This window comes from Delphinus delphis, chromosome 1 (genome assembly GCF_949987515.2).
Source record: "Delphinus delphis chromosome 1, mDelDel1.2, whole genome shotgun sequence".
NCBI classification, from domain to species: domain Eukaryota; kingdom Metazoa; phylum Chordata; class Mammalia; order Artiodactyla; family Delphinidae; genus Delphinus; species Delphinus delphis.
The window spans coordinates 47,597,806-47,625,014 of NC_082683.1; the positions used below are offsets into that span (position 1 = coordinate 47,597,806).

General features: G+C 38.4%; 1 protein-coding gene across 1 annotated transcript in view; it reads left to right on the forward strand.

Moving 5' to 3' along the window:
- The first annotated feature begins 4,216 nt into the window (after positions 1-4,216).
- Positions 4,217-27,209, forward strand: part of C8A (complement C8 alpha chain) — a 72,213-nt gene continuing 49,220 nt past the window's right edge. Inside the window, exon 1 of the mRNA XM_060022772.1 lies at positions 4,217-4,416. Coding sequence (XP_059878755.1) covers positions 4,340-4,416 — 77 coding nt within the window. The 5' untranslated portion in view covers positions 4,217-4,339. The remainder of the gene's footprint in view (positions 4,417-27,209) is intronic.

Sequence of the window (27,209 nt, forward strand, 5' to 3'; positions counted from 1 at the left end):
GAGACCTGGGACATGACCACCTTCTTGCGCCCCATTTTCCTGCAACAAGCCCAGTGCACCTGGACGTGTACCTCCCACATTTCATGCTCCTTCATCATCTCTTTGCTGGGCCCCCCTTTCTTCCACTTTCCTCCTTCATTGGTACTTAAATGAAAGCTTCCATGCTATGAAAGAGACAAATAGGTACTGGAAAGAAGGAGCAGAAAGAAGGGGAAGGATTGTTTAAATAAACAAGCAACTGCTATTCAGAATTTCCAGTTGAGGACAGATTTCCTTATTTCCTCTACAGTTCTTCAAACCTACCCTGATAGGTATTATTTTACCCATTTTACAGACAAAGAAACTGAGGCTAGGAAACAATGACTGGTTAGTGGTGTTTTCTGACCTACAGCTGCGCTCTTTCCATTCTAGCAAATTGCCTCTATTTGCATTCAATTTGCAGAATCTGCCTTGAGCAACCTGCAGGCCCAGTACAGAGGAATGTGGCCTGGAGCTTCTGAAGCTTTTCAGAGAGCACAGGTCTGGCTGTCACCCTGTGGTGGCAGGCTGGGCCGACACAGGACATGTTCCACTCTGAGGTCATAACTCACAAGCTGATTTAGATAGTGGAAAGTGTTTCTCTGAGATAAGCTATACATTTTCAAACTGAATTGCCATCTCGCTGTCTACTCTGCATGGTATTTTATAACTATCTTTGATAACCGAATGCTACAATTAAGGTGATATCTGCATATGCAAACTTAACGATTTTTTGGCATTTCCCGTTCATCTTAGAACAATTTTGGCTGAAAATAGATGAGTGCCCTGCTCCCATCCCAACACACACACACACACACACACACACACACACCCCCTCACATGCACTCACACATTTAGTCACAGAGGCAGGGAATGATCCCAGCTGACTTAGCTTCTCTCTTGATTCTATCCTGTGACTCTCCTTCCATTCACTTGATTTTGCTTTCTTTGCCCCTGGAAATGATATTCATTCTCTGAGCTAAGGCATAATAAACAGAGAACTGGACTTGGAGCCAGAAGACCCAGGCCTTAGTTCTGATATAACGCTTAGTCGTGTGACCAGACCAAAAACGATCTCAGGTTTTAAAGTTGGACAGATTATAAATCCCTGACTCTTGAGACTCACCAGCTGTGCGACTGCAGGCAAATTACTTAACTACTCTGAAACTCAGTATTCTCACCTCCAAAACAGCACTATTATTACTGTCTTGCAAGATCACTAAGAAGATTAAAAACATTAAAAAATGTTTTTAAAAAACACAAAAAGTGGCAGGTACAAGGCCTAGTACCCTATGTCTCTAACTTCTGTTTTCCACCATAATCACTGTCTCTCTGACTCAGAATTCTCTTCAGAATAATTGTATTTATCTCACAAGATTATTCTAAGGATTAAATGAGAAAATATACCTGAAAATATTATGAAATTGTGAAGTATTTTTAGTCCTTTGCTCATTCACGCAATCAACCAATATTTCTTAGTAAAGATTCAGTGGTAAGTGATATGGGTGATAATAAAGAAGATTCAGACATAGAATTTACCCTCAAGAAACCTTCATTCTTGAGATATACCCCACCCCACTGGAAGAACATAATATGAGGCAAAATTGAAAAATGCTGGTAATGTATTTGTAAGGTTCAAGGGTAACAAGGAGACACCCTCCAGATGACGCCATCAGCCGAGGCTCCTTGACGGACCTGCTATTTGAGAAAACACTTGGCACAAGGGTAGTAGATAACGGATAAAGGTTGTTCGGGTCCAGCATGAACAAGATCACAGCAGTGAGAAAGTGTGCGGAAGGTAAGGGGAACCTAGCCTACAGTATGGGGGATTATTGGAGGGTTGTGGCTGATAAGTTTGCAAAGATGGGTTGGGACCCATTTCTGGAGGAATTTGGACTTCTAATCTTTTTTTTTTTTTTTTTTTTTTTTGCGGTACATGGGCCTCTCATTGTTGTGGCCTCTCCTGCTGCAGAGCACAGGCTCCGGACGCGCAGGCTCGGCGGCCATGGCTCATGGGCCCAGCCGCTCCGCGGCATGTGGGATCCTCCCGGACGGGGGCACGAACCCGTGTCCCCTGCATCGGCAGGCAGACTCTCAACCACTGCGCCACCAGGGAAGCCCTTGGACTTCTAATCTTATAGAATATGGAGGATCCGTGGAACATCTTTGAGCAGGAGAGTGATATTTTCAGATCCAGCTTTCCTGGCGATGAATCCAGCTGTAATGTACAGGGAGGTTTGGAATGAGGACAAACAGAGGCTCCCTAGGAGTCCGTTAGGAGAGCTTCGGAGAGAGCCGAGGCCTTGAAATGGATCAAAGGGTGCGAATGAAGGCGGGAAGCTTGGAGGGAAAATATTACAGAAGAAAAATGATAGAATTTAAGGGATCAAGTTGTGGGTGTGGAGGGTAAGAGGGGTCCTGAGTGCCACGGAAGTCTTGGGTGAGGAGAAAAGGCATCAGAGAAATCTCAAGAAGGAACTGGTCTAAGGAGGAAGATAATATTGCCTATATGTAAGAAGAAAAATAATTCATCAGAATTCCAGGGGTCAGGGAAAGGCAGACCAGCCTTTTGGTGGTGTTTCCCAACCTTGGCACTATTGACATTTGGAGCCAGAGAACTCCTTGTTTGGGGAGCTGTCCTGTGCATTGTAGGACATTTAGCACCCACTAGATGCCAGCAACACAACCCCCAAAGTTGTGAGAACTTTGTGATAAATGTCCCAGGAAATTTTCAAATGTCCCCTGAGAGGCAAAATCATCCCCACTTGAGATCCCTGTTGTAGGGAGAAGTCTGCTCCCCATGAGAAACACTGTCGAAGTGCTGAAGAAAAACCTCAGTTACACTCCCCAGGGGGCCGATAGACCTGTGTCAGGAACTTGGACTTTGGATGGAACGAGGAGGGAGAAGGGAGGCGGCTAGGGAGCTGGTGGAAAGAAGTGGGTTCCAGATGTGCCACCCTGAGCTACCCCAAGGGTGTCCAGACATAACCCCCCCCCCGTCACACCCACAATTCAATAAAAGCACTGTGAGTTACTGGATTACTTGTGGATAAAGGAAAAAGAACAGTTTTCCAAATGGGTCAGAAGGATTGTAAAAGCCAAGAGGACCCAGGAGTCAAAACAAAGAGAGGGAGGGAGGAGGAGACACACAGCAATCAGGGGCTGGAAGGGCTTTCTGGGACCTGGAATGGGTGTTCACTTTTGTCAAATTTTACCTAAATCTCTGAAGAAATGGAGACAATAACAAAGGGGTGCCTTATTTAAATCTCCATAATTAAACCGGGTACACATTCCTTACACAGGCAAGTTATTCGGTACATTTTTTTTCATAACTTTGAGATTAATAATGATAGTACTGGCCAATCCTGCTAATGAGAGAATTTAAGTATTGCCAAGGACATCAAGATAGCTGTCCATTCCTGGGCAACTTAGTTAATTTTTCTGGACCTTCATTTCTTCAACTGCAAAATGAATTGAATCATTTTCATCTCATAGACTTGTGGTGAGGATTAAGTAAAATAAGACAAATGAAATGCCTGCCACATGTTCAATTATTATCTGTCTTTCGATCTATCCAACTCTCTTTAATTAATTTATGACTATGTCATAATTTATGACTATCAATTATGACTAAGAGAATGTATGTAGATATGGGTGTGCTTGTTATTACAATTCTAGAGGATGCTTCTGGAGATGTCCATTTAAGGCATGTGGTTCCCTGAAGACACAAATATGCTAGATGGTAATGATGCCCAATGTCTGGACGAGAAGTGGAACGTTCAGTCAATTACCCCCATTTCTCGGGTTCCAGATGTTTGACAATACATTGGAGAACTTCCCCATGTAACTATTAGCATTTCCTATATTTTGCTGGCTGTTTACGGCAGAGCTGAAACACCAGTATGAGCCTCGTTTCAGTCTTGCAAAACAAATTGATCTAACCTCAGAAGTTCCAAGAGCTACTCCCAAAGACCATGAATTCTGGAGCTATACCTTGGTTTGGCTTTTGCCTCGTTCTGAAAATACGATCCCTTTGCTTAGCTGAAATTGGTTAAATATCCTCCTTTCCTCAACCATATGGATATTTTGCTTTTCCAAAGGTCTGAAGGACAGTGGCCTTTGGTGTCTGGGATTTTAGGGCGTTTGGCTAATCAATACCCCGGTAAGTAATTAACCACATCTGAATGAGAATCGAGCGAGTTCTGTTCATTTCAAACATTAGGTAGATCTTATAGATCCCAGCCCGTAGATTCTTTTACTCCAACTCCCTGAAGAGTTTTATTCCTCTCTAGGTAATATAGGGTGGTGGCTTCTGGATGAGATGTTTGCTGTTGCTTTTTTCCTCTTGTCTTTGATGACTTGTCAGCCTGGGGTAGCCATACAGGAGAAGGTGAACTGGTGAGTTGGCCAAAAGTTTCTGCAAAATTTGCAGTGAGGGGTTACTTGGTGGGGAACTGAGACACTCTCATGTTTGCAACAGGCTGTTTTAGGATGGAATGTGACCTCTTTCCACATTATTACTAATTCAGTGAAGGAGTTCAGGCCAGTGACAAGAGCATTCACTTGGTGTCAGAGGGACCTGTGTGCAAATCTCAGCTCCAAGACTTAGGAGCTGGGTGATCTGCAGTAAATCAGCTAATCGCTTTGTGCTTGCTTCCCGATCTGTAACATGAGAATAATAATGCCTCTTCTATAAGAGTTAATGAACATGAAATAAAATCTTGGATATAAAGGATACTCAACTTAATAAATAATAGTTCTCTTGAGTTATATTGGACAATTAACCTCTGCTTATCCATTTGTGTGTAAGAATACCCATCTCATAGTGTTTTGGGAAGGATAAAATTAGGTAATGTATATAAAATTATCTTGGGAAAAGCAAGAGACTGTAAAGATGCTGAGTCATTTCATTCTAGAAAAGACTTAACCTTTTGCTATGGAGTAACAAATAGAAGTGATATTTTCATATGTACATTGCATTTTACCCATTCCATTTCCTTGAATATCCCAAACTGGCTTCACGGTCGTTTTTTTTTTTAAATCTTAACACTAAGTATTTTGTGGTGCTTAAACAGCCTCTTATTTTGCCTTTGTGATAGCTTTAAAGAAGTCCCTCTCTCCGAAACACTGAAGATTTTAAGTAGAGTTATTTTATTCAAATTCTTGTTGGATGATTCAATTTTGAACCATTATTGCTTTTCAATGCTAGATTAGAGATTTCCTTTAAGTAACAGTTAAGAAGGGGGAAAGGCATTTTTCTAAGCAGTTAATTTGCAACTTGTATTTAAAGCGAATACAATTTTGAAAAATCAGAAAATTCATCTCTAATAATTAGAAGATAAAGGCAAGAGAACTGTGGCAAAGGAAATCTCTGCTGAGATACTCTTAATTATAAAAGCTTATCATCGTAATCCTTTTTGAAAATGAACAAAGAGTCTTGATGTTTGAACTTATCAAATAAGAAAGACCAGTGAAGAGGCAAATTTGAAGTCAGGGCAAAAGAGAACCAATTAAATACGTTACAAAGTGCTGAAGTAGGAAGTCACAAGGTCTTTTTGTCTAATGCCAGCGTGCCTGACCCTGGCTTTGCAAATGCTAAACTACATGGTGAAATAACTTTACTGGGTTCAGATTCTGGCCCTGGCATTTCCTATTTGTGTAATCTTAGGCAAGTTATTTAAGTCTTCTGGACTGTAAAGTGGGAGGCAAGTAAGAGGAAGAATTAAATGCATAAAAAGTATTTAGAACAATGCCTGGTACTTAGTAAGTTTTCAGTGAAAGCTGTTGCCAGTAGTGGTGTGTGATTGCCATGGTCATTTTTGGGGTATTTTTCATCTCTCTGATGGTTGATAAAAACTAGAATAAATTTGTAATGTGCCTACACATTATTGATACAATGTATAAAATAGACAACTGATGGGAACATACTGTGTAGCACAGGGAACTCTACCTAATGCATTGTGGTAACCTAAATGGGAGGGAAGCCCAAAAGGGTGGGGATATCTGTATGTGTATGGCTGATTCATTTTGCTGTACAGTGGAAGCTAAAACAACATTGTAAAGCAACCAGACTCCAATAAAAATCAATGTAAAAAACGAAAATAAAATTTAACAACGAAAAAAAATTGCAATGTGCCAGTTAGCATGGATCTTTTGGATTAGCCTCACTTCAAACTTTAAAAAAAATTAACAATGGCAAAATAACTAACAATTTATTTTTCTCAAATAAAATATAAACACTAACATTGAAAACAGATGATATACATTTACATTTTTAATGGTATACATTTATTTTTATAAGCTCATATTTACCATTATTATAAAGTATATTGCCTGTGTGTTATTATACCATTACTATAAATTCTTAGAAAAGTGTGGTTGTTTGAGAAAAGTATTTTAAGACGATGTTGATGAAAAGACGTTATATTCAGCCTCAAAAAGCAATGACTCTCTCTTATGTGTTTTATACAAATAATACATTTTAGCATGTGTGTTGCTTTAAAAAGTTAAAAAAATTTTCAATCCTTTTAATTTATTGAGATTCGTTTTATGACAAAGAATATATCTTAGTGAATATGTCACAGGCACTTCAAAGTGTGTATTCGTCTGTTGTGTGTAGTTCTAAGTCATTAAGTTGGTTATTAATGCTGCTCAAGTTTTCACCTCCTTGTCTATCAATTACTGAGGGAGGAATGTTGCATCCCCAAGTGTATTTGTGGATTTGCCTATTTCTCCTTTCAGTTCTATCAGTTTTTGTTTCATGTATTTTGAAGCTCTGTTATTATCTGTTTATCTACTTGTCTTTCTATGTCTATCTATCTATCTATCTACATACAGATTTGTAGATGATCTGCCCCTTTATCATTATGAAAGGCTTTCATTATCCCTGGATTTGCATGGTCAATTTTTTTCCCCAATATTTTATTTTAACCTATCTGACTCTTTATATTTTAAAGTATGCCTCATATAGATAGCATATAGATGGGTCTTACTTTATTACCTAGTCTAATAATCTCTGTCTTTTAATCATAGTATTTATACAACTTATATAAGATGTAATTACTGATATGCATGGGTTTGGGTTTGCCATCCTTCTATTTGTCCCATCTGTTCTTTGTTTCTGTTTTTCTCCTTTTTTTGGTCATCTTTTGCATTTCATATTTTTTCTAATTCCAAATAATTTGTTAGCAATTCTACTTTGTTTACTTATTTATTTTGGTTGTTACTCTAAGCTTTGCAACATTCATCATTAACTTATCACAGCCTACCTTCAAATGATATCATACCACTTCTGATCCCATTTTTATTCTTCCTGAGTAACTTCTTTTGACCTTTCTTATAGTGCAGAATGAATTTTGGTGAGGGAGTTATCCATTTTTGTTAGTCTGAAGAACTCTTTATTTTGCCTTTATTTTGAAGGGTATCTTTGATGAATATAAAATTCTAGGTGGAAAGCTTCCTTTTTTCCTCCCACATCACTTTGCAGACATTAATATCATTCCATTATCTTCAGCTTGTATAATCTTTGAGGAGAGATCCACTTTGTTATGGACTCCTTTACTATTTTATCATTGATTTCTAGCAGTTTGATTATGATGTACCTAGGTGTGCTTCTGTGGGTTTATAGTTCTCATCAAATTTGGGGAAAAAATTTTTGCCACTATTAATTCAAACATGTTTTCTGCCACATACTTTCTCCTCTGCTTCTGATCGCAGGTATGCCCGACTCCCTGATATTATTCCACAGGTCACTGAGGCTCTGTTCTTTTTTTTATTGTTTCTGGCAGTATTTTTTCTCTGTTTCATTTTGGATAGTTTCTATATCTTTAAGTTTACTGATCTTTTCTTTTGCAGTATTTAATCTGCTTCTTAGCCCATCCAATGGATCTTTCATTTTGGTTTTTATAATTTTTCAGCTTCAAAACTTTCATCTGGTACTTTTTTATATCTTTCACTTCTCATCATGTCCATGATTGCCCTTACTTTAATGTACTTAAAATAACTCAAAATCCTTGTTTGCTACTTCCATCACTTTTATTTCATAGGTCTTTAGAATTAGGAAGGACTTTGACATCTAATTTAATCCACTCATGTTACAGATAAGGAAATTGAGTCCCAGAAAGAGAAGGGGAATATTAAATAACAACCAGACCACTCCTCTAGGCATTTTATGAATATTGACCAATTTAAACCTCATTATGTCCCTCTAAGACTGTTGTAATCATTATCCCCTCCAGTTGAGAGCCAGAGAGGAAACAAAGCAATTTGATATGTCAGTCACCCAGTTTCCTAGTTGTACAGTCAGGCCTTCTAATCCCCAGATCAGTGTTATTACACCATTACTGCTACCCTCACCCACCAGAAAAAAAAAAATCTTTTCAAAACTGAGCACCCATTTTGATAAGCACTATTTACAACAGCCAGGACATGGAAGCAACCAAAATGTCCATCAATGGCTAGAGGAATGGCTAAAGGAATGGCTAAAGAAGATATGGTACATATATACGATGGAATATTACCCAGCCATAAAAAAGAATGGAATCATGCTATTTGCAGCAACATGGATGCAGCTAGAGATTATCATACTGAGTGAAGTAAGTCAGACAAAGGCAAATACCATATGATATCGCTTATATGTGGAATCCAAAAAAATGGTACAAATGAACTTATTTACAAAACAGAAAGAGAGTCACAGATGTAGAAAACAAACTTATGGTTACCAGGTGGGTAAGGGGGAGGAGGGTAAATTGGGAGACTGGGGTTGACATATACACACTACTATATATAAAATAGATAACTAATAATGACCTACTGTATAGCACAGGGAACTTACGCAATACTCTGTAATGACCTATATGGGAAAAGAATCTAAAAAAGAGTGGATATATGTATATGCATAACTGATTCACCTTACTGTATACCTGAAACTAACAAAACATTGTAAATCAACTATACTCCAATAAATTTGTTTTTTAAAAAAGCAAAACAAATATTTAATTTGGAATTAGGACACCCAAAGGTTTTGTGGGTTTTGTTGTTGTTGTTGTTGTTTTTTGCGGTACGTGGGCCTCTCACTGTTGTGGCCTCTCCCGTTGCGGAGCACAGGCTCCGGTCTCGCAGGCCCAGCAGCCATGGCTCATGGGTCCAGCCGCTCCGCGGCATGTGGGATCTTCCCGGACCAGGGCACGAACCCGTGTCCCCTGCATCGGCAGGCGGACTCTCAACCACTGCGCCACCAGGGAAGCCCCCCTAAAGGTTTTTATAACATTTCCAACCCAACATTTCCACTGATGAAGAATGAACAAAATACCTTAGGGGGGATTAACGAAATATGAGTAAAGACCTCAAACGTAGAAGATAATCACAGGGATCTGTTTGCTTCTTTAAATAGGTCACACAGGCAGTGGATCCTAAGGAAATTTAAATCACTATCTTCTTTTGTATTTTATTGTTTCATGGGCATCAAAGTGTTCACCAAAGTAACCCAGGCCAGGGCCGTGCGAATATTTTCTATAGCTGTCCAGATGACTGGAAATGAACATGAATTCAGGCTGCATGAAATTTTAGCTAATATAAACAATTAGAGTAGTGGATGTGACTCAAAGTGAGTCTCAGGACTATGGACACTTTTCTTTTCGGGGTAACTAATCTTTAGCTATACTTCAAGCAGCATTGGGTGTGGGCTTTGATGTGAGATCAAGCTGGGTTTAAATCCTGTCTTCACCACTTAGTGGCTATGGAACTTGGGTAAGTTACTTAAACTCTCTAAGGCTTAACTTTCTCATCTATAAAACAGAGACAATACATATTTCATAGAGTGCTTGTCAGGAGTTAAGACAGTTAATATAAAGCAATGAGCATAGAAACTGGCACACGGTAAGCTTTTAGAAAATTACTTTTATTACTCTATTTCCCTTTTGTCAGAAATCCTTCATAGTATTTCTTGGAATGTGTTTTTATTTTTTATTTTATTTTATTTTTTTGCGGTACGCGGGCCTCTCACTGCTATGGCCTATCCCGTTGCGGAGCACAGGCTCCGGACGCGCAGGCTCAGCGGCCACGGCTCACGGGCCCAGCCACTCCGCGGCATGTGGGATCCTCCCGGACCGGGGCACGAACCCGTGTCCCCTGCATCGGCAGGCAGACTCTCAACCACTGCGCCACCAGGGAAGCCCCTTGAATTCTTGCTTTACCTCTTACTGTCTATATAACCTTAACCACATTATTTCATCTTCCTCTGAATCTGTTTTACTTATCTATAAAATAGGTATAATAATTCTTACTCCACAGGGGTCTAGTAAAATTTAAATTATATAACATAAGATCAAATGAGATAATATATTCATACAAAAGTTTTTATTGAGTTCCCACTGTATGCCAGGTACTGTGCTCAGGGGACCGTGGTGGTCAGCAGAGTCATGACCCCTGCCTTGCAGAACTTGGAGTCTAAGGGTGGGAATAAAGTGTAGGAGGCTCTACATATGTGGCATTTGTTAGCATAGGGCAAGGCAAACCGTCTGGGGGACATGAGACTTAACTGAACTGGGAAGGTCTGACCGGATGGATGAGGTGTGATTATTCAGTGTGGAGGAAAGAGCATTATGCGTATATTGCAGGAGAGCCTGGAACATGCTTAGAACCAGAAGTTCTGTGTGGAATTCTATGTGTACCTGGAACACAGTAGACACTTTTTTTTCATTTGTTCATTCATTCATTCATTCCTTTTGTTCATTCATTCAATACATATTCCAGGTGTGCTACGTGATGAGCAAAACAGATAATGTCCTTACCCTCCTGGAATTTACAGTGTAGTGATGGAATCAGTCAATAAACATGTAAACCAAACATTTCAGTAAAAATTGTGATAAATAGTATGAAGGAAGCAAACAGGGTCCTTTGATAGAGGCTATCGAGCAATCTAAAAATAGGCAGGTTGGGGCCTTCTCTACAGAGGCGGATTTAAGCTGAGATACGAAGGATGGTGAGGAGAAACCAAGTGAAGGGTAGGGAGAGTGGAAAGGTCAGCACATGCTAAGATCCCCCTGCAGGAAATGGCTCATCACATTTGAGGACCTGCAGGATGGGAGCAGCGTGAGACCAGGGGATCGAGTCCTGAGAGGATGTCAGAAAGGTGGGCAGGGGCCAGACCACAGAGGACCTTGGGCACCATGGTGAGGAATTTTGATTTTAGTCTATGTGTAGTAAAACAAACAAACAAACAAAAATAACTGGAGGATCTTATACAGGAGGGATATTATCTGATTTCTAATTTTAAAAAATCATCCTGGTGTCTGTGCAGAGAAGGGATTGGAGGAAATTGAAGTGGAATGTCTTGGACCATAGGAGGCCATAGCAATTATCCGGGTGAGAGATAACGGTGCCTTAAATTAGGACGGGGGCAGCTGAGGCAGGCACAAGGGAAGATATTTGAGATATATCTTGAAAGCAAAATTGACAGAAATTTCCAAAGGACTGTATATGGGGGTGAGGGCAAGGAAGGAATTAAAGACCACTGTCAGGTATCTGGCTTAAGCAGCTGTGTGTTAGGGTAGTTCACTTACTGATGTGGATAAAATTGAGAGAGGAACAGTTAAAAGGAGAAAATTAAGAGTTTCGATTCAGAGCCATTAAGTTTGCCATGCCTGACAGGCACCTAGTGGAGATATAAAATGGGGCAGTTGGGTAAACAAAACAGGATTTCTGACCAGTGGTCCAGGTTGAAGATCTAAATCTAGGAGGCATTAGCATAGGTGGTATGTGAAACCCAGGAAATGGATATCACCTCCTTAAGAGTGAGAAAAGCAAAAAAAGAAAGGCAAGACTACACCCTGAGGAATTCTAGTTTTCAGACACATCAAGGAGAACTGGCCACAGAGGTAGGAAGGGGGCAAGGAAGTGTGGTACTGAAGAAGTCCAAGCGAGGAAAGATTTCAAGAAGGAACAATGGTTAACAGAGGGCAATTAAGACCAAGCTGGAAAACTTTCCACTGGATTTAGCAACATGGAGGTCACTAGAGACTCAGCACTTTCAAGGTCAAATTTTAAATATGTTTCATGATGTCATTCCCATGTAACTGAATGGGAGTAGCTCCAGGTTATATAATTAGTGACAATCAGTCTTGAATATAAGCTGAGCCTATTTATTAGGATGACCCACTGGAAATAATCAGGGTCGGGCCTTCTGACCTAGCCTGGGATGGGTAGCTAATTAATTATTTTGTGATCTAAATTGCTGAGGTGGCCACGTTCTACAGTCAAGCATTTGACTCACAGGTTACATGTTCAAGTCTAGGTTTTAGGCCATTTGAGGCCTTTTGCCCAAAATGCCACCCTATCGAAAAAGGCAGATGGAAAGCATCTCACTAGTCCCCAGCCCTCCACAGCACAGGCATTCAATATGTTTTTGATGAAGATGGAGTGGTTTGATGCGCATGTCTGGGGTTGAGAAGGTTAGAGAGAAGAAACTAACATGTATGTCAGGCTGATGCTTGGGGCTTTCCATGCTTTGCATATGTAATCTCACTCCATATTCAAAACAGTCTCACAAGTTATTATTATCTCTATTTTTTAGCTATAAATAGCAGAAACTGGATTTAAATGCATGTTTGGTAGACTCGAAAGCCCTTTCTGTTACATCAGTGCTTCTTCAACTGTGTTAAATAGTCTTACAGATATTACATGAAAGAAAAAAATGACCTATAGTCACAAATTGGGTAAATGCTCTGTTAAGTAAATTAAAATGCAGAACTTTTCAGAGCCTTAATGTGTTGTTGGGCATTTTAAATCTCCAAGAGCAGTATGTTGTATACAATTTATCCAAATGTATTTGACCAGGTAACTTTACTTCTTTTCCTCCTCACCTCTAGTGCGTATCTCAGGAACTAGTACTCCACAGAGCATACTTTGGGAACCCTGCACATAGCACTATATTCCCTTGTGGTGATTCTACAGATGAAAAACTTAATAGCCAGACAGTTAAAGAAACTTGCTCATAGTGGCACAGCAAGGTAGATGCCAACTAAAGACTAGAATCAAAGACTCCTGAATCTTACTGCTCTACGTTAACTCTCTCCCTGCTTGAGTAAATTTTCAGTAGCTGGAAGATGCTTTCAAACTATTTGCCAAGATTTACTAGGCCACAGATTTATTAAATGTTCCTGAAGTAATTGAAAAATTGATGCGGTTCTTTTGGAAAGCCATTTGGCCGTATGTGTCATAAGCTTTGAAACCATTTGTATCCTTCAACCCAGCCATCCTATTCTACAGGAAGTATCTTCAGTAAGTAACTTAGAATACAGAAAAACTGGGTGCTCAGTACTCTAATTGTTTAATGTTAGTGGAATGGAACAATGTGCAGTCATCATAAAAAGTTTACATTTCTCTGATAATATTAAATGGAAAAATAAAGATATAAAAATGTAATAGTATGACCTCAACTATGTTATAAAAATTAAGAATGAAAGGAAATATAACAAAGTATTAATGGTGGTGGAATGTGGGGCAATTTTTTTCTTTTATAATCTTTTCGATGTTCTCTTTAGGAGAACGTATGACTTTTATAATCAACAAAAAATAAACTACTTTAAAAAATTCATTGGAACGATAAGAGAAGATGCCCGTCATATTGATATTGGCTAAAAGGTTGGAGCCCTGTAATGACTTAATGAATGGTCCTTGTGTACCTTCTGTAGCCTTGCTTCAGTGATAGCATGACCGTGTTCCTCTGTCTAGACATCACGTCACAAAGCTTTTAAAACTACAGCAACACAGCGCTGCTCTAAGCTTTTGCTTCCATCTATTAACACTGTTTCCTTCCATTTTGACATCATAATGCAGTCTCTATGGGCTTACAATGATATTATCTTGACAATTCTACAGTGAGACGCAGAACTAACACTGGAGTCATTTTCTGCTCCCAAACCTCCTCCCTGTAACTTCTCTCCCACGTTTTAGTGATCAGAACTCTTGTTTTTCTCCGTGTTTCTATGCTTCACACTTTTATTATTAGGACAATCTATCAGAAAAATGACATATGGACCAAACCTTGAGCCATCTGAATGTCTAGACACCAGGATCATTTAATTAGATTCTAACTGGAAATTAGGTTCAAATAAATTTCTAAACAATGTCATTCTATTTCCCATATATTGGCTTCATTCCTTCTATCCCCTTTTTATCCTTTCTTCCTTCCTTCGTTCCTTCCTTCCTCCCTTCCTTCCTTCCCCCCTCTCCCTCCCTCACTTTCTCCCTCCTTTTCTCCCTTATTTTCTTTCCTCTCCTAAATATTTACTGACCACCTTCCTTGGGTCTGGCACCATGATAAGTGCCAGGAGTTCAGTAGCAAACATATGAACAGTACAAGTACCTGCTTCCATAGAGATTATGATCTGGTGGAGAAGGCAGAAATTATACAAACACTATAAGTATGAAAATTAAGTGTTGAGAAGAAGATGTGCAGAGACTGACAAATCATATGAAGGGAGATATCTATCAGTCTGGGTGTTGAGAAATGTTTTCCTAAGAAACCGATGTTTATGATGAGACTGAAAGATACCTAGGAGTCGCCCAGGAGAAAGGTAGTTGGATTCTTTCACGATTGGGTTTTACAGGTAGGTGTGATCAAGGGAACAGTGGGGTCCAGGAATTCAGGACATAATTAAAATTTTAAAATGATGGATCACGAAATCAAAACTGATTATAAAGGAAAATGAAGATAGGAGAGGTCTTATTGATAGAGAGAAAGCTTAGGTGTCAATGGAGGCCACAATGAGGTCCAAGAAAAGTGCATGGGAATCCTTAAGCATATAGATATAGAAGGAGATGAGGCTGTGGAGCCCCAGATAACTATTTGCAGGTGACTCATGAATTAGTGATTTGGAGGAGAAGCTGTTTCAGAGAGTAAGAAAGTCCAGGATGAAAACATGGAAGATAATAGAGTGAAGAAAAGGGTCATTGGAGAGGAAGAAAAGGAGCAACTGAGAGTGCAGAGCATTGGATGGTTCATTTATAGGGATGCTGAGGTCTCCCAGCATGATGAGAGGAACTGGAGTAGAGAGGAAGATGGTGAGCTGAGCACTGAAGTTTTTTTGAAGGGATAATAGGGCTGGCACTCTATACTAGCATCATTTTATAGATCAGATTTTCTCAAAGTGTGGTCTACAGACTCCAGGGAGTCCCCAAGATCTTTTCAGGGTGATGCCTGGGTGTTCAAAACAATTTTACAATAATACTAAGACATTATTCGCTCTTTTCACTGTGTTTATGTTTGCACTGACAGTGTAAAAGTAATGGTGGACCAGTCCCTCCCATCAGGAAACTTGCACAAGCCTCTTAGATAGCCTCATCCACCAGAGGGCAGACAGCAGAAGCAAGAACTCCAATCCTGCAGCCTGTAGAACAAAAGCCACATTCACAGAAAGATAGACAAGAAGAAAAGGCAGAGGGCTATGTACCAGATGAAGGAACAAGATAAAACCCCAGAAAACAACTAAATGAAGTGGAGACAGGCAACCTTCCAGGAAAAGAATTCAGAATAATGATAGTGAAGATGATCCAGGACCTTGGAAAATGAATGGAGGCAAAGATCGAGAAGATGCAAGAAATGTTTAACAAAGACCTAGAAGAATTAAAGTACAAACAAACAGAGATGAACAATACAATAACTGAAATGAAAACTACACTAGAAGGAAACAATAGCAGAATAACTGAGGCAGAAGAACAGATAAGTGACCTGGAAGACAGAATGGTGGAATTCACTGCCACAGAACAGAATAAAGAAAAAAGAATGAAAAGAAATGAAGACAGCCTAAGAGACCCCTGGGAAAATATTAAACGCAACAACATTCACATTATAGGGGTCCCAGAAGAAGAAGAGAGAGAGAAAGGACCCGAGAAAATATTTGAAGAGATTATAGTCGAAAACTTCCCTAACACGGGAAAGGAAATAGCCACTCAAGTCCAGGAAGCGCAGTGAGTCCCATAGACGATAAACCCAAGGAGAAACATGCCAAGACATATAGTAATCAAATTGGCAAAAATTAAAGACAAAAATTATTGAAAGCAGCAAGGGAAAACTGACAAATAACATACAAGGGAGCTCCCATAAGGTTAAGAGCTGATTTCTCAGCAGAAACTCTACAAGCCAGAAGGGAGTGGCATGATATACTTAAAGTGATGAAAGGGAAGAACCTACAACTAAGATTACTCTACCCAGCAAGGATCTCAGATTCGATGGAGAAATCAAAAGCCTTACAGACAAGCAAAAGCTAAGAGAATTCAGCACTACCAAACCAGCTCTACAACAAATGCTAAAGAAACTTCTCTAAGTGGGAAACACAAGAGAAGAAAAGGACCTAAAAAAAAAAAAAAAACCCAAAACAATTAAGAAAATGGTCATAGGAACAAACATATCGATAATTACCTTCAACGTGAATGGATTAAATGCTCCAACCAAAAGACACAGGCTTGCTGAATGGCTACAAAAACAAGACCCATATATATGCTGTCTACAAGAGACCCACTTCAGACCTAGGGACACAACAGACTGAAAGTGAGGGGATGGAAAAAGATATTCCATGCAAATGGAAATCAAAAGAAAGCTGCAGCAGCAATACTCATATCAGATAAAATAGACTTTAAAATAAAGAATGTTACAAGAGACAAGGAAAGACACTATATAATGATCAAGGGATCAATCCAAGAAGAAGATATAACAATTATAAATATATATGCACCCAACATAGGAGCACCTCAGTACATAAGGCAATTGCTAACAGCTATAAAAGAGGAAATCGACAGTAACACAATAATAGTCAAGGACTTTAACACCTCACTTACACCAATGGACAGATCATCCAAAATGAAAATAAATAAGGAAACAGAAGCTTTAAATGACACAATAGACCAGATAGATTTAACTGATAATTATAGGACATTCCATCCAAAAACAACAGATTACACATTCTTCTCAAGTGCGCACAGAATATTCTCCAGGAGAGATCATATCTTGGGTCACAAATCAAGCCTCAGTAAATTTAAGAAAATTGAAATCATATCAAGCATCTTTTCTGACCACAACGCTATGAGATTAGAAACGAATTACAGGGAAAGAAATGTAAAAAACACAAACACATGGAGGCTAAACAATACATTACTAAATAACCAAGACATCACTGAAGAAATCAAAGAGGAAATCAAAAAATACCTAGAGACAAATGACAATGAAAACACGATGCTCCAAAACCTATGGGATGCAGCAAAAGCAGTTCTAAGAGGGAAGTTTATAGCTATACAAGCCTACCTCAAGAAACAAGAAAAATCTCAAATAAACAATCTAACCTTACACCTAAAGGAACTAGAGAAAGAAGAACAAACAAAACCCAAAGTTAGTAGAAGGAAAGAAATCATAAAGATCAGAGCAGAAATAAATGAAATAGAAACAAAGGAAACAATAGCAAAGATCAATAAAACTAAAAGCTGGTTCTTTGAGAAGATAAACAAAATTGATAAACCATTAGCCAGACTCATCAAGAAAAAGAGGGAGAGAAGTCAAATCAATGAAATTAGAAATGAAAAAGGAGAAGTTACAACAGACACCATAGAAATACAAAGCATCCTAAGAGACTACTACAAGCAACTCTATGCCAATAAAATGGACAACCTGGAAGAAATGGACAAATTCTTAGAAAGGTACAACCTTCCAAGACTGAACCAGGAAGAAATAGAAAATATGAACAGACCAATTACAAGTAATGAAATTGAAACTGTGATTAAAAATCTTCCAACAAACAAAAGTCCAGGACCAGATGGCTTCACAGGTGAATTCCATCAAACATTTACAGAACTAACACCCATCCTTCTCAAACTCTTCCAAAAAATTGCAGAGGAAGGAACACTCCCAAACTCATTCTCCAAGGCCACCAGCACCCTGATACCAAAAGCAGACAAAGGTACTACAAAAAAAGAAAATTACAGACCAATATCACTGATGAATATACATGCAAAATTCCTCATCAAAATACTAGCAAACAGAATCCAACAATACATTAAAAGGGTCATACACCATGATCAAGTGGGATTTATCCCAGGGATGCAAGGATTCTTCAATATATGCAAATCAATCAATGTGATACACCATATTAACAAACTGAAGAATAAAAACCATATGATCATGTCAATAGATGCAGAAAAAGCTTTTGACAAAATTCAACACCTATTTATGATAAAAACCCTCCAGAAAGTGGGCATAGAGGGAACCTACCTCAACATAATAAAGGCCATATATGACAAACCCACAGCCAACATCATTCTCAGTGGTGAAAAACTGAAAGCATTTCCTCTAAGATCAGGAACAAGACAAGGATGTCCACTCTCACCACTACTACTAAACATAGTTTTGGAAGTCCTAGCCATGGCAATCAGAGAAGGAAAAGAAATAAAAGGAATACAAATTGGAAAAGAAGAAGTAAAACTGTCACTGTTTGCAGATGACAGGATACTATACATAGAGAATCCTAAAGACGCCACCAGAAGACTACTAGTGCTAATCAATGAATACGGTAAAGTTGCAGGATACAAAATTAAGGCACAGAAATCTCTTGCATTACTATACACTAATGATGAAAAATCTGAAAGAGAAATTAAGGAAACACTCCTATTTACCACTGCAATGAAAAGAATAAAATACCTAGGAATAAACCTACCTTGGGAGACAAAAGACCTGTATGCAGAAAACTATAAGACAGTGATGAAAGACATTAAAGATGATACGAACAGATGGAGAGATATACTGTGTTCTTGGATTGGAAGAATCAATATTGTAAAAATGACTATACTACTCAAAGCAATCTAAAGATTCAGTGCAATCCCTATGAAATTACCAATGGCATGTTTTACAGAACTAGAACAAAAAAATCTTAAAATTTGTATGGAGACACAAAAGACCCCTAATAGCTAAAGCAGTCTTGAGGGGAAAAAATCGGAGCTGGAGGAATCAGACTCCCTGACTTCAGACTATACTAAAACTACAGTAATCAAGACAGTATGGTACTGGCACAAAAACAGAAACATAGATCAATGGAACAAGATAGAAAGCCCAGAGATAAACCCATGCACCTATGGTCAACTAATCTATGACAAAGGAGGCAGGGATATACAATGGAGAAAAGAAAGTCTCTTCAATAAGTGTTGCTGGGAAAAGTGGACAGCTACATGTAAAAGAATGAAATTAGAACACTCCCTAACACCATACAAAAAAATAAACTCAAAATGGGTTAGAGACCTAAATGTAAGACCGGACACTCTAAAACTCTTAGAGGAAAATATAGGCAGAACACTCTTTGACATAAATCACAGCAAGATCTTTTTTGATCCACCTCCTAATGGAAATAGAAACAAAAAAACCCAAATGGGACCTAATGAAACTTCAAAGCTTTTGCACAGCAAAGGAAACCATAAACAAGACGAAAAGACATCCCTCAGAATGGGAGAAAATATTTGCAAACGAATCGACGGACAAAGGATTAATCTCCTAAATATATAAACAGCTCATGCATCTCAATACTAAAAAAACAAACAACCCAATTCAATAATGGGTAGAAGACCTAAATAGACATTTTCCAAAGAAGACATACAGATGGCCAAGAGGCACATGAAAAGCTGCTCAACATCATTAATTATTAGAGAAATGCAAATCAAAACTACAATGAGGTATCACCTCACACCGGTTAAAATGGGCATCATCAGAAAATCTACAAACAACAAATGCTGGAGAGGGTGTGGAGAAAAGGGAACCCTCTTGCACTGTTGGTGGGAATGTAAATTGATACAGCCACTCTGGAGAACAGTATGGAGGTTCCTTAAAAAACTAAAAATAGAATTAACATATGATCCAACAATCCCACCACTGGGCATATACCCAGAGAAAACCATAATTCAAAAAGAAACATGCACCCCAATGTTCATTGCAGCACTATTTACAGTAGCTAGGTCATGGAAGCAACCTAAATGTCCATCGACAGATGAATGGATAAAGAAGCTGTGGTACATATATACAATGGAATATTACTCAGTCATAAAAAGGAACGAAATTGGGTCATTTGTTGAGACGTGGATGGATCTAGAGACTGTCATACAGAGTGAAGTAAGTCAAAAAGAGAAAAACAAATATCATATATTAATACATATATGTGGAACCTAGAAGATGGCACAGATGAACTGGTTTTCACGGCAGAAATAGAGACACAGATGTAGAGAACAAACGTATGGACACCAAGGGGGTAAAGCAGCGGGGGCAGGGGGTGGAGATGTGATGAATTGGGAGATTGGGATTGACATGTACACACTGATGTGTATAAAATGGATGACTAATAAGAACCTGCTGTATAAAAAAATAAATTAAATAAAATTCAAAAATTAAAAAAAAAAAAAAAAGTAATGGTGGCTAAAACTACTGTAACCTTGATACAAATCAAGGCATTGACACCAAACTCACAGGAAAGAAATTGTTTCACTTAGAAGAGTCCTGAAAATAGTTTAAATTGTTAATTTTATTAAAACCCAATCTTTGAATACATTTTACTTAAATATTATTTGTGGCAAAATGGAAAATATGCATAAAGAACTTCTACTGTACCTAAGTATGAGGGTATGGTACATGTTTTTTCTTGAGAAAAAACAATTGTTTGAGTTGTAAGTCAGTGTTGATGCCTTTTTCCTGGAACACTGTTTTTACTTGACAGATTAACTGCCAAACAAACTATGGTTATTCAGGCTAAGATACTTGGCAGACACTGTCTCAAAAATGAGCAGAGGGCCTATTACTTCCAGGAAAACAAACGGCATTATTTGGTACCAATGACAAAATTTGGGCTTTCAAATGAAAATTAAAATTTTGGAAAACATATTCACTACCATGAACTTGAGACCACTGGTAATATTAATAAATTTGACTTATTAATATGTTATAGTGAAATGTGTGAGTATTTTTAAGATATGTACACTCAGAACCATTGTTTTGTAAATTTCCAATGTCTGATGTTATAAAAATCATGTATGGGTACCAGATACATTTAAAGGATACATAGATCAATGGGTTTTAATGTAACAGAGTATAAAAAATTCATTGATAGGATTTCAGGTTCCAAGTGCAATTAACATTTAAGAAATGACTGCTTTTCAAGATTTGGTGTAGCACCAAAGAACATCCAAAATTATCTGAGAAGACTATTATAACACTCCTCAACTACATAATTTTTTTCAACTACATAACTGTATGAGGCTGGAGTTTCTTCATAGATTTCAACCAAAGGAACATAAAGCAACACACTGAATGAAGAAGCAGAAATGAGAATCTAGCTGCTTCCTACTAAACCAGACATCAAAAGAGATTTGCAAAAAGAGAAAACAGTAACACTCTTTTCAATAATTATGTTTCTTGGAAATGGATTTTTATTATTATTTTTTTAAACATCTTTATTGGAGTATAATGGCTTTACAATGGTATGTTAGTTTCAGCTTCACAACAAAATGAATCAGTTATATATATACATATGTTCCCATATCTCTTCCCGCTTGCGTCTCCCTCCCTCCCACCCTCCCTATCCCACCCCTCCAGGCGGTCACAAAGCACCGAGCTGATCTCCCTGTGCTATGCGGCTGCTTCCCACTAGCTATCTACCTTACGTTTGGTAGTGTATATATGTCCATGCCTCTTTATCGCTTTGTCACCGTTTACCCTTCCCCCTCCCCATAGCCTCAAGTCCATTCTCTAGTAAGTCTGTGTCTTTATTCCTGTTTCACCCGTAGGTTTTTCATGACATTTTTTTTTTCTTAAATTCCATATATATGTGTTAGCATACGGTATTTGTCTCTCTCTTACTGACTTACTTCACTCTGTATGACAGACTCTAGGTCTATCCACCTCATTACAAATAGCTCAATTTCGTCTCTTTTTATGGCTGAGTAATATTCCATTGTATGTATGTGCCACATCTTCTTTATCCATTCATCTGATGATGGACACTTAGGTTGTTTCCATCTCTGGGCTATTGTAAATAGAGCTGCAATGAACATTTTGGTACATGACTCTTTTTGAATTATGGTTTTCTCAGGGTATATGCCCAGTAGTGGGATTGCTGGGTCATATGGTAGTTCTATTCGTAGCTTTTTAAGGAATCTCCATACTGTTCTCCACAGTGGCTGTATCAATTTACATTCCCACCAACAGTGTAAGAGGGTTCCCTTTTCTTCACACCCTCTCCAGCGTTTATTGTTTCTAGATTTTTTGATGATGGCCATTCTGACTGGTGTGAGATGATATCTCACTGTAGTTTTGATTTGCATTTCTCTAATGATTAGTGATGTTGAGCATTCTTTCATGTGTTTGTTGGCACTCTGTATATCTTCTTTGGAGAAATGTCTATTTAGGTCTTCTGCCCATTTTTGGATTGGGTTGTTTGTTTTTTTGTTATTAAGCTGCATGAGCTGCTTATAAATTTTGGAGATTAATCCTTTGTCAGTTGCTTCATTTGCAAATATTTTCTCCCATTCTGAGGGTTGTCTTTTGGTCTTCTTTATGGTTTCCTTTGCTGCGCAAAAGCTTTTAAGTTTCATTAGGTCCCATTTGTTTACTTTTGTTTTTATTTCCATTTCTCTAGGAGGTGGGTCAAAAAGGATCTTCCTGTGATTTATGTCATAGAGTGTTCTGCCTATGTTTTCCTCTAAGAGTTTGATAGTTTCTGGCCTTACATTTAGGTCTTTAATCCATTTTGAGCTTATTTTTGTGTATGGTGTTAGGGAGTGATCTAATCTCATACTTTTACATGTAGCTGTCCAGTTTTCCCAGCACCACTTATTGAATAGGCTGTCCTTTCTCCACTGTACATTTCTGCCTCCTTTGTCAAAGATAAGGTGACCATATGTGCGTGGGTTTATCTCTGGGCTTTCTATCCTGTTCCATTGATCTATATTTCTGTTTTTGTGCCAGTACCATACTGTCTTGATTACTGTAGCTTTGTAGTATAGTCTGAAGTCAGGAAGCCTGATTCCTCCAGCTCCATTTTTCGTTCTCAAGATTGCTTTGGCTATTCGGGGTCTTTTGTGTTTCCATACAAATTGTGAAATTTTTTGTTCTAGTTCTGTGAAAAATGCCAGTGGTAGTGTCATAGGGATTGCAATGAATCTGTAGATTGCTTTGGGTAGTAGAGTCATTTTCACAATGTTGATTCTTCCAATCCAAGAACATGGTATATCTCTCCATCTATTTGTATCATCTTTAATTTCTTTCATCAGTGTCTTATAATTTTCTGCATACAGGTCTTTTGTCTCCTTAGGTAGGTTTATTCCTAGGTATTTTATTCTTTTTGTTGCAATGGTAAATGGGAGTGTTTTCTTGATTTCATTTTCAGATTTTTCATCCTTAGTGTATAGGAATGCCAGAGATTTCTGTGTATTAATTTTGTATCCTGCTACTTTACCAAATTCATTGATTAGCTCTAGTAGTTTTCTGGTAGCATCTTTAGGATTCTCTATGTATAGTATCCTGTCATCTGCAAACAGTGACAGCTTTACTTCTTCTTTTCCAATTTGTATTCCTTTTATTTCTTTTCCTTCTCTGATTGCCATGGCTAGGACTTCCAAAACTATGTTTAGTAGTAGTGGTGAGAGTGGACATCCTTGTCTTGTTCCTGATCTTAGAGGAAATGCTTTCAGTTTTTCACCACTGAGAATGATGTTGGCTGTGGGTTTGTCATATATGGCCTTTATTATGTTGAGGAAAGTTCCCTCTATGCCTACTTTCTGCAGGGTTTTTATCATAAATGGGTGTTGAATTTTGTCAAAAGCTTTCTCTGCATCTATTGAGATGATCATATGGTTTTTCTCCTTCAATTTGTTAATATGGTGTATCACGTTGATTGATTTGCGTATGTTGAAGAATCCTTGCATTCCTGGAATAAACCCCACTTGATCATGGTGTATGATCCGTTTAATGTGCTGTTGGATTCTGTTTGCTAGTATTTTGTTGAGGATCTTTGCATCTATGTTCATCAGTGATATTGGCCTGTAGTTTTCTTTCTTTGTGACATCCTTGTCTGGTTTTGGTATCAGGGTGATGGTGGCCTCGTAGAATGAGTTGGGGAGTGTTCCTCCCTCTGCTATATTTTGGAAGAGTCTGAGAAGGATAGGTGATAGCTCTTCTCTAAATGTTTGATAGAATTCGCCTGTGAAGCCATCTGGTCCTGGGCTTTTGCTTGTTGGAAGATTTTTAATCACAGTTTCAATTTCAGTGCTTGTGATTGGTCTGTTCATATTTTCTATTTCTTCCTGATTCAGTCTTGGCAGGTTGTGCCTTTCTAAGAATTTGTCCATTTCTTCCAGGTTGTCCATTTTATTGGCATAGAGTTGCTTGTAGTAATCTCTCATGATCTTTTGTATTTCTGCAGGGTCAGTTGTTACTTCTCCTTTTTCATTTCTAATTCTATTGAGTTGAGTCTTCTCCCTTTTTTTCTTGATGAGTCTGGCTAATGGTTTATCAATTTTGTTTATCCTTTCAAAGAACCAGCTTTTAGTTTTATTGATCTTTGCTATCGTTTCCTTCATTTCTTTTTCATTTATTTCTGATCTGATTTTTATGATTTCTTTCCTCCTGCTAACTTTGGGGTTTTTTTGTTCTTCTTTCTCTAATTGCTTTAGGTGCAAGGTTAGGTTGTTTATTCGAGACGTTTCCTGTTTCTTAAGGTAAGATTGTATTGCTATAAACTTCCCTCTTAGAACTGCTTTTGCTGCATCCCATAGATTTTGAGTCGTCGTGTCTCCATTGTCATTTGTTTCTAGGTATTTTTTGATTTCCTCTTTGATTTCTTCAGTGATCACTTCGTTATTAAGTAGTGTATTGTTTAGCCTCCATGTGTTTGTATTTTTTACAGATCTTCTCCTGTAATTGATATCGAGTCTCATAGCGTTGTGGTCGGAAAAGATACTTGATACAATTTCAATTTTCTTAAATTTACCAAGGCTTGATTTGTGACCCAAGATATGATCTATCCTGGAGAATGTTCCATGAGCACTTGAGAAAAATGTGTATTCTGTTGTTTTTGGATGGAATGTCCTATAAATATCAATTAACTCCATCTCATTTAATGTATCATTTAAAGCTTGTGTTTCCTTATTTATTTTCATTTTGGATGATCTGTCCATTGGTGAAAGTGGGGTGTTAAAGTCCCCTACTATGAATGTGTTACTGTCGATTTCCCCTTTTATGGTTGTCAGTATTTGCCTTATGTATTGAGGTGCACCTATGTTGGGTGCATAAATATTTACAATTGTTATATCTTCCTCTTGGATCGATCCCTTGATCATTATGTAGTGTCCTTCTTTGTCTTTCTAATAGTCTTTGTTTTAAAGTCTATTTTGTCTGATATGAGAATTGCTACTCCAGCTTTCTTTTGGTTTCCATTTGCATGAAATACCTTTTTCCATCCCCTTACTTTCAGTCTGTATGTGTCTCTAGGTCTGAAGTGGGTCTCTTGTAGACAGCAAATATATGGGTCTTGTTTTTGTATCCATTCAGCCAATCTGTGTCTTTTGGTGGGAGCATTTACTCGATTTACATTTAAGGTAATTATCAATATGTGTGTTCCCATTCCCATTTTCTTAATTGTTTTGGGTTTGTTATTGTAGGTCTTTTCCTTCTTTTGTGTTTCTTGCCTAGAGAAGTTCCTTTAGCAGTTGTTGTAGAGCTGGTTTGGTGGTGCTGAACTCTCTCAGCTTTTGCTTGTCTGTAAAGGTTTTAATTTCTCCATCAAATCTGAATGAGATCCTTGCTGGGTAGAGTAATCTTGGTTGCAGGTTTTTCTCCTTCAACACTTTCAATATGTCCTGCCACTCTCTTCTGGCTTGCAGAGTTTCTGCTGAAAGATCAGCTGTTAACCTTATGGGGATTCCCTTGTGTGTTTTTTGTTGTTTTTCCCTTGCTGCTTTTAATATGTTTTCTTTGTATTTAATTTTTGACAGTTTGATTAATATGTGTCTTGGCATATTTCTCCTTGGATTTATCCTGTATGGGTCTCTCTGTGCTTCCTGGACTTGATTAACTATTTCCTTTCCCATATTAGGGAAGTTTTCAACTATAATCTCTTCAAATATTTTCTCAGTCCCTTTCTTTTTCTCTTCTTCTTCTGGAACCCCTATAATTCGAATGTTGGTGCGTTTAATGTTGTCCCAGAGGTCTCTGAGACTGTCCTCAGTTCTTTTCATTCTTTTTTCTTTATTCTGCTCTGCAGTAGTTATTTCCACTATTTTATCTTCCAGGTCACTTATCCGTTCTTCTGCCTCAGTTATTCTGCTATTGATCCCATCTAGAGTACTTTTAATTTCATTTATTGTGTTGTTCATCGTTGCTTGTTTCATCTTTAGTTCTTCTAGGTCCTTGTTAACTGATTCTTGCATTTTGTCCATTCTATTGTCCATTCTATCTCCAAGATTTCGGATCAACCTTACTATCATTATTCTGAATTCTTTTTCAGGTAGACTGCCTATTTCCTCTTCATTTGTTAGGTCTGGTGGGTTTTTATCTTGCTCCTTCATCTGCTGTGTGTTTTTCTGTCTTTTCATTTTGCTTATCTTACTGTGTTTGGGGTCTCCTTTTTTGCAGGCTGAAGGTTCGTAGTTCCTGTTGTTTTTTGTGTCTGTCCCCAGTGGCTAAGGTTGGTTCAGTGGGTTGTGTAGGCTTCCTGGTGGAGGGTACTAGTGCCTGTGTTCTGGTGGATGAGGCTGGATCTTGTCTTTCTGGTGGGCAGGTCCACGTCTGGTGGTGTGTTTTGGGGTGTCTGTAGACTTATTATGATTTTGGGCAGCCTCTCTGCTAATGGGTGGGGTTGTGTTCCTGTCTTGCTAGTTGTTTGGCATAGGATGTCCAGCACTGTAGCTTGCTGGTCGTTGAGTGAAGCTGGGTGCTGGCGTTGAGATGGAGATCTCTCGGAGATTTTTGCTGTTTGATATTATGTGCAGCTGGGAGGCCTCTTGTGGACCAGTGTCCTGCAGTTGGCTCTCCCACCTCAAAGGCACAGCACTGACTCCTGGCTGCAGCACCAAGAGCCTTTCATCCACAGGGCTCCTTAATTTGGGATGATTCGTTGTCTATTCAGGTATTCCACAGATGCAGGGTATATCAAGTTGATTGTGGAGCTTTAATC